The sequence below is a fragment of the Chaetura pelagica genome, unplaced genomic scaffold (assembly GCF_000747805.2).
Source record: "Chaetura pelagica isolate M959 unplaced genomic scaffold, ChaPel_1.0 scaffold344, whole genome shotgun sequence".
In the NCBI taxonomy this organism is placed as follows: Eukaryota; Metazoa; Chordata; class Aves; order Apodiformes; family Apodidae; genus Chaetura; species Chaetura pelagica.
Window position 1 is genome coordinate 5407843 of NW_009953098.1, and position 8446 is coordinate 5416288.

Below are 8446 nucleotides of genomic sequence, written 5' to 3' on the forward strand. Positions count from 1 at the left end.
CCGGCCCCAACACCGTGATGGGCTCCCAGGGGAGGCCGTGCCCGGCTGCCCTCTGGCCCCGCCGGCAGCCGGGCCGAGCTGTGCGGCGCTAAGGCCTGGCTGGGCTGTATGGTTTGGGTCTCACTTCGTGGGATGCACAAGCAGCAGAGATTGAGAAAGAGGGAACCTGGTCCCTACCCAAAGCAAGTAATATTCCCAGCCCCTGGGACCTCCAAGTAAAGCCCCCAAGGTTGGAGCCCCAGAGTGAGCCCAGTCGGAGCTTGACAGCATAACCCTACACGTGTGCTGTGCTTTGCACTGGCAGTGGACTTATCCGAAAGCAGCACCTTGTCTTCCTCCTAGTTTTCCTCAGCTGCCACACAAAAAGTGTTTTAAACCGCTACCAAACACCCCATGGCTGCATGGGTCAAGTCCTCTGCCTCCCTGAGCCCACAGAAACCACCAACAACCAGTGTGACAAAACCAGGCAGAGCCAGGAATGGAGCAAGGGGACAATTATGTTCTCACCACCAGTCATTTGGGCTTTATGGGATGACGCCAGGTCCCAGAAAAACTAGTCCAAGTGGCAAGAGGAAGGCAAAGCTCCCTCGTGGGCTTATGACCAGCCCTGGGCAGGACAGAGCAGGGCTAAATCTTAAGGAAGGAAAAGAAAAATGATTGAAAGGGCTGGCATGGCTTTCAGCTGCTGTGCTAGCTGCAAAACCACCTGGTGGCACTTCAGCCATGCTATGGGTGTCTGAGGAGTTACAGATAAGAAAGGCCTTGGGAGAAACAGGACTGGGGGCTTTTGGGACAGAGGAATTTGTCCTGATTCCTAACAAAAGTAGGGGACAAACTGCTGGTGGCTGCATCTGCTAACAGCACCAGCCACGGAGCTTTGCTGGGAAATGAAACACAGCAAGACAGGAAGGCCAGACTGCGGTCAGGCTGAAATATTGGGTAGCAAGGGACCCAAAACTGCCCTGGGCTGGGTGTCCCTTACAGCACAGAGACCCACTGGCTGCTGGGGAAGTGGCCCCTTGGGGCAGCAACCTCAGCCTTCTCAAGCACAGCACCAAGGAGAAGCATTGCAACAGTGGGGCAATTTGGGAACTGTAAGGCAGGTGCCTGAGCAAGGCATCTGGGCCCTCAGGATGCTGCTGGGCCAGAGGAAGTGCGCCCAGGCCTGTTGTTAGGGACTTAGGCACACCAGTGACTGCAACAGGGTCTGACTCTAGGATCCTGCCGACAATCCCAAGTCCAAGTGAAGACTTCCAATTAGTATTTTATTAGTGCTTTGCTTACAGCTCGAGCTGGCTGCCTCTGGAGAGGGACACCCACCCCAATTCACAGCTCCCAGTTACACCCATTCCACCCAGCAGCCCATCCCCAAGTCCAAATACTTATTTCTGGTTGGTGATCTCTTAATTTCTTACTGGTTTTCACTGTCACTGGGCTGGCTGCCTTCTGGAATCACTTCATTTTCTTGCAATTGTCTCTTTGGTCTTTATCTTCTTCACTCTGCTCAACTCTGCCAGATTCAGTGAGTTCTGTTAACCAGCATTGGTTTTACCAGAAGTTTCTGCTCAGTAGGCTCCTGCATCCTAAGGCTTCAGCTACTGCAGCTGCTAATTAATGCCACTAATGCAAAATGAGACTATTCAGAGAGAACAGAGTTAATTAAATTTCTTCCCTAGCACCAGCATGGGGCTGCCCGGGACCCGCTGCCCTGGGGGCTCGAACGGCCCGTGGCCGTGGCGGTGCTGGCGCTGCGGCAGCCACAGCGTGACCAAAGGTCGGTGCACCGCCCCGGGGATCCGCCGTGCGGGGCCGGTTCCTCCTTCCCCCAGCTCTGGAGCAGGAAGCGTGGGGCGAGAGCTGGGGAGTCGAGCAGCGCGGTGCCCGAGAGCCGCCCCGACATGGCCCGGCGGGAGCGGGAGCAGGGCTCAGCAGGACAGAGGGCAGCCGGCATTGCCCGCACGGTCTCTGTCTTGGAAGCTGCCCAGCCCCAACTGGGGAGCCTAGGCCGCAGCTCCCACCTCTGGCCGGCCGCCGTGGTGAGCAGGGAGCGTTTGCAGCCACTGCAGAAGATGGACACCAACAGGAGCATCAGACGGGGTAGCCAGGGCACAGGGAGCTGGGGTAGGACCATGGGCAGGCTGTCCATCAGCCCTGGCAGTACCCGGAGGAAGGAGCTGAAGGAAATCCTCCTGCAGAGCAATAGCCCCAGCAGCACCATGCGTTTGGCCACTGCTCAGAAGACATCCAACAGCAGCAGTCTCCTTGCAGGGCAGCACCAAGAACAGAAGCCTGAGCAGAACCCCGAGGTGCTGTCCCTCGCCCTGGATCCCCTGGAGCACGAGTGGCTGCTGACAGTGGCTGAGGGTGATGCAGACAACATCATCAGGCTGCTGGATCTGGATCCCAGCCTGCTGACCAGGAAAGACTTTGTGACAGGCTTCACTGCTCTCCACTGGCTTGCCAAGCATGGCCGCCACGAGAGCTTCATTCAGGTCATCTCCCATGCCCAGAGGAAGGGCTATCCAGTCAACGTGAACATCCCCACAGCCAGCGGCGGGCTCACCCCCTTGCACCTGGCCACCCTGCAAGGACACGAGCTGCTCATCAAATTGCTGGTGGGAGCTTATGGGGCAGACACCAGCCTCAGGGACCACAACGGACGCAAGGCTTGGCAGTACCTGAGGGCAGACACCTCCAGGGAGCTGAAGGAGTTGGCGGGGGCCTTAGAGGAGGACTTGGTCCAGCTGGGCTCTCACAACACCAACAACAACTGTAAGTCATCCAGAGAGGCCAGGGCAGGGCGGGACTGTGTGGACTCTTTTGGGGCCAGGGGGACCACCCAACGCCCAAGGAGACTGTCAACCCTCCGGGGCTTTGTCAGACAAGCGTTTGCTCTCTTCCAAGAGCCCTGAAGCTCCCCTGGCCCATTTTCCTGCAAACACATGCTGAATAGCTGAAGAGCCTGCAGGGAGCTGGGAATCTGGTGAGGGTCAGAGCTTGAAATCCCAGCCAAGCAGGGATCAATCCCCCTGCACAGGGACACCACAGCTGCCCAGGGTCCTGCGTGGTCTCTTGGGGCTGTGGCGGTGTGAATATGTGTGGGGCAACCATGGCCACCACGAGCACTGCCTGGGGACAGCCCTTCCAAAAAGAACCTATCCCCAGGAAGCTTTTGACCCCTGCCCCTGCTGATGGGGACTCCTTTCTGCAGCCCAGCAGAGCCCCATAGTGTGGGTTCACATGCTGTGGGGAGCTGCTTCTCTGACACCTGTGTGGTGGTGGGGGGATGCTGACCCTCCATGGGAGTTGGTGTCCCATGCCAGGGGCCAAGGGTGGACGTTGGGGTGCCCATCCCAGGCTGCCAGCAGACTTTGTGACTGTAGGCAGGTCATGGCAGCAACTCAGTGTCTTAGTTCTCCCACCTATAGAGCCAGGCCCTCACCGTGCCCCAGCTCCCAGCAACACTGTGAGGTTGAACTGGTCATGGTGCCTCAGGGGGCCTAGAGAGACACTTGCAGAATATCATTAATTATTTCGCAACCACACTTGTGATGTTGCAGGCCTGGCACTGGTCTGATCGTGGAGAAGCGACTATGGCTTTAGAAACAACAAATTCCCCAAACACTTTTTTTTGTACACTTCTCTGCCGGCAGGGAGAGCAGGTACAGACAAGAACATGCCACCCAGCTGCCAACCCTTTCCAGCTTCCTCTGAGATCCCAGGGTCACCACCATATGCATCTCCTCTGGGTTGCTGTTTATGACAGATAAACCTGTTTCTCAGTAAAGCAAGAGCTGGTGCCTGGTTTGCCAGAGGAGACCAGGCCCAGAGAAGCCTTTCAAAGCGTGAGACAAATCCCCTTCCCTGGGGATCCCCATCCAGGGGCACCTGAGATGCTCAGCCCCACTGGAAATGGGGGCCAGAGCAGAGGAGGCAAGAGGGACACCCAGTGGGGTGTCTATGCAGTAGCTCCCACAGGGACTGGAGCCCAAAAGCAGCTCTGGAAAGATGATTCCTTGCTCAAAACCATGGAAAATGTGAGAAGGCTGTGAGATTATGTTGCTTGTCCTGTTGCTACTGAGGTCACGCTCAAAAATGAAACTCTTTGAGAAACATCCCAACAGCAGCATAACCCCACATGTATGTACTGGTAACTGCATTAAAAGGGCAAAGCTTCTGCTGGCCTGTTTGTGGTTTGTTCATCAAATGGGGCTCTGCCCTGCTGATTCCAACTTGCTTTTCATTCTTGAAGGCCAGGGCTGCTTCAAAATATCTTCAGAAAAACAACTGCCTCTTCCTCTTTTCATCAGCATGAAACCGTTTCTGCTCCCTTAAATAACAGTCCCAGTTGAGAAGTGATTCTCAGGCAGCAGCTGGGGAGTTTCTGTTCCCCGTCGCAGAGCTGCAGGACTGGTGGGGACACTTCACAGGGGAGGTGTGGTTTGCTTTTCCAGGGGTCTGCAGAGGTGACCAAGTGCTGTTCGTAAGACAGGTGGGTGCAGGTCTGACCAAGAACTTTGGGCCCTGCCAGGCCTCTGCCCCCCTGCTGCAGCAGCTCGCTGCGGGGAGAGGGCACAGGATCACTCCTACATCCTCCTCTGAGTAAGAGTAAATAGAGGAATGTCTCCTTGGCATTTGTACCTGCAGATTAGTCATGCTCCACCAGGAAACCTGGATTTCAACGTTCCATTTTAAAGTAAAATTTAACTGGCAAATGTCAGGCTTAAATGGGACTAAATTATTTGTAGTACATGCCTCCCCATGCCAGCTAACACAAACCCCTAAAGGCAGCTTTTCCTTTCATTTAGATGTTTTCTTTAAAACTTCTGTTGATGTCTCAGACATCATGTGTTAGCTCAGCTCTGCAGATCCCTGATCCTCCCTCTCCCAGGGAGGAGGGAAAAGAGAGCTGCCACAGGAACACAGATCATTCAAACCCATAGGTAGTCTTTTTAGTTATGGTGCTGCACAAGATTGCTTTGAACCCAATTATAATTTATTAAATTTACTTTGTGCTATACCTTAATGTCCTTTGAAAAGCAGAATCAGTCAAACACGGAAAAATAATACATGTGGTTATTTTCCAGAGCAGCTCCTTGGTACAAGCTGCTTCCATCTAATAAGAATAGTACAGTAATGATAGCAATAGGGAGACTATAGGAATAAATAGTTCAACCTATTGCTCAGGAAAGCTTTCCCATAAATGCCATGGAGAAAACTGTTTCTTTCCATTCTGGAGTCCAAAAAATTAGTTTTCTTCCTCAGCCAGGTCCTCACAGACACAATGAAAGAGGAGCTCAGGGAGCAGCTCTGCCTGCCAGCAGTGGTGCTGGGGAGAGGCACAGACGCCAAGGCTGAGCTTCGATCCTTGGCAGAGCTGTTATTTCCTAAAAGCCCTGAAGTGAAAAGCACAGAGTAATTTAAAACATCAGGGTCAAAGTGTTTGCAGCACGTGGGCCTCTATTGAAACATCTTTGGCAATGCTGGTTGCTGCTTTCCTGTTGCAGTGACTTACTGCTTCCCTTTGAAACCAAGTAGAAATCACTCTTACCAGACAGGAAAAGAAACTGAAAGATGCTTCTGGAGTGTCCTGAAGTGGGTAAAATCTCAGCTTTGCTTCCCTGTCCTCAGAGAAACCTCCAGAATGGCTTAAGAGGGAGAAACTGCTATGACCCCTGAGTGAGGTATTTGTTATGCATTTAAGTGTGTTTGGCAGATGCTGCACCCAGCATTATTAGCTATGAATTGTAATGCAGACATAAATCTATTTATCTTCAACATGAAAAGCAGCAAGACAGGTGTGGCAGCCCGAAGCTTCCTCAGGAAGCTGCCACCCAGGAAATAAGCCACAACAGCAGCCTGAACCCAGAAAACAGCACAAAAGGACTTCACAGCCCTCAGTCAGGATGGGCTCTGCCACAGCCACATCCAAGAACAGGCACCTTTGGCTGCTGCCTGCTGACCACGGCAGCTCTCAGGCCCATCCTGCAGAAGGGAAAGGAGCAGCAGCCTTTTTCAAACCTGCTGCTGGAACTTTATTTTTCAAGTATTTCAGTTTATCTAGTAAAATATTTTCTTCAAATCCATTCCTCTAATCAGTTGATTTTTACCCCTTTTCTTTAAAATAATGGTACACCATGCTCTCAAAGGTTTACATGAAGTGATGAGACAGCCTACTCTACCTGAAAGGAGCTGACAAGGTTTCTCAAACTAAGTCAGAATATATTCACAGTAATCTTAGTTTTTGTTCTCTATTACAACTCCACCATGTATATATATGAAATAATTTCAACCAAGTAATTCAGGTCCATCTTTATTAGTAAGCCTGTACACTGTCAACACTCACGAGGAAGCCTGAAGAAAGAACACTAATAGAACACAGTCTTCTTGTTTCAGATGCAAATTACTTCCAGATTTTCCCAGTTAACATCAATATCCCAGATTAATTTATAAAAAACCCACTGGGGATTGCAGTCCAACACTACAGAAGGAATCACGGGGGGTTGCCAAGCAGCGTACGGGCTGCACCCATCTGATGCAGAAAGACAAGTGTTATTAGAGTTCCCAGGAGATGGTTTCTCTTTACAAGCCCAGTTTGGTCCTTCTCCAGTGCCTCCTTTTGGAGTTGTACCTAAAACAAGAGCCATGTAAATTAGCCAAGTTCAGACACACATTTGAGGATCCAGGTGGACTGCAACCACCTGGAACTGGCTCAGCAGTAAAGGACTGACATCTTTCTAATACGATACAGTGGCAAGCTGTCAAAATAATCAGCTGTGTACTCATTTTTCTAAATTTCCACCTCTGTATCACTTTCCTCATTCACTAACCAACCAGCATGTTACTGCAGCAGAGCCTAAACCACAAAGAGACAGACAAGCCTGCAGTGATGCATCAGCACTGGCGTGTGAACATCCTACCCCCTGACCTTCTAGCTACCATCCAATGATAATGAAAACTACCTCTTGAATATAGTCCATAGTCTAACACAAAAAGTGTAATTACTGTTCAAAACCTGAAAGCAGAGCAGCACATGGAAAAGGCCCTCCTCCAGGGAGCTATGTTCCCTCAGGAGTATGTACTTGTACCTGTTAAGAACAAATGGTTTCACCAGCACACAGTGAAACCGAAGCCAGTGTTCACAGAGTTGCTCTCAGCAGGGACATGGCAGCATTCCCACGGGATGGGGCACTGCAATTGCAGCCTGCTTTAGCACACAGGTTGGGTGAAGCCCAAGACCCAAGTACTGGTTTACCACCTGAGCCAGCCACTGCTACTGTCCCTCCCCTTACCACTTAAAAAAAATGATGTAGAAGAATCCTGTTCCCTTATAAAATCTAGACAGGGAAGGATACAAGATAAAAAACTACTGCACAGTGTGAGTGACCAAACCACACTGGCTGAAGGTTTTAAAGCACAAGGCTTGGATATGCATAACCTTCTGCATGTCTTACACTTCCCTTGAGTTCTGCAGTGTTCTCTTACTGCATTTTCTTAAGTACAATGCTTGAAAATGAGCACTATACATAAAATAAAAAAGGAATCGTTGCAGGCTAATTCTGCAGTCACATGCCAAGGATCTTACTGGTCTCCCATACACCTAACAGCCCTTTGCTCCCTTGCACACCATCTTCTGTATCTCAGGACACCCACCCTCAGCAAGATTCTGATGCTTGAAAGCACAGGAAACCAGTGATGGCTGTGAGAGTGGAAAGGGTTGGGAAGGGGAATGTCAGCAGCAGAGACGTTACCAGTGTGAAAACTAGCCACAGGTACAGTTCATGCTTTCAGTTTCAACGTGCCATCACCTCACACCTGTGGATACTTGCAGAGCACTGGAATGAACTGAACTGCTACAGAAAGAAGTGGCATCAAAGCCCCACTCTGCCTCCAGAAAACACACCGGGCCGACAGGCTGGATGGGGCTTGCAGCAAACTGGACTAGTGTGAGGTGTCCCTGCACATGAAAGGGGGTTAGAACTAGACAATCCTTAAGGTCCCGTCCGACCCAAACCCGTCTATGATTCTATGCCAGTACCCGGTAATTGTGTACCTGCACTAGAATGCATGTGTGGGATCCAGGGTCACAACCTGCACCTCAGAAACGCTTTTACACCCCCCGGCTGCAGCCCATAGCGCAGAGGCAGGCGGGTTCAGAGCCTGCGCGGCTGCAGCTCCTCAAAAACCGGCAGCCCATCGCATTACCTGATTTTATTGCCCGTTTTCATGCGAATCCACTGCGGAATCGGCCGGTTCTGCTTCTGCTTCTTTGCAAGGAAGCGTTTGATCTTGAAGGTCTTGTGGGATGACTGGAAGAGAGAGCAGCCATGAGCTCCGCGCGGCAGCCACCGGGCCTGGGCCGGGCTCACCGCGGGAGCTCAGCCCCACCGCAGCAAGGCACCGGCACCGGCCCGCGGGCTGCAAGGCCTCAGCCAGCCGGGACCGG

General features: G+C 51.8%; 2 protein-coding genes across 2 annotated transcripts in view; one reads left to right on the top strand and one right to left on the bottom strand.

Moving 5' to 3' along the window:
* The first annotated feature begins 1898 nt into the window (after positions 1–1898).
* Positions 1899–2912, top strand: SOWAHD (sosondowah ankyrin repeat domain family member D). The gene is made up of 2 exons (XM_009997221.1): positions 1899–2489; positions 2586–2912. Exons 1-2 carry the CDS (start codon positions 1899–1901, stop codon positions 2910–2912), a joined length of 918 nt encoding a protein of 305 aa, XP_009995523.1.
* A 3549-nt stretch (positions 2913–6461) lies between these two features.
* The window catches only part of RPL39 (ribosomal protein L39), a 3004-nt gene continuing 1019 nt past the window's right edge, over positions 6462–8446 (bottom strand). Inside the window, exons 2-3 of the mRNA XM_009997222.1 lie at positions 8206–8309; positions 6462–6631 (exon numbers count right to left, since the gene is read on the bottom strand). Of these exons, the coding sequence (XP_009995524.1) occupies positions 6583–6631; positions 8206–8309 (153 nt within the window). The 3' untranslated portion in view covers positions 6462–6582. The remainder of the gene's footprint in view (positions 6632–8205; positions 8310–8446) is intronic.

Excerpts from the sequence above, each read along its gene's own strand:
- SOWAHD (XM_009997221.1), top strand. The coding sequence starts at position 1,899 with ATGGCCCGGCGGGAGCGGGAGCAGGGCTCAGCAGGACAGAGGGCAGCC. Across the intron at positions 2,490-2,585 it reads GCCGCCACGAGAGCTTCATT|CAAGGACACGAGCTGCTCAT; the intron begins CAGGTCATCTCC and ends CTGGCCACCCTG.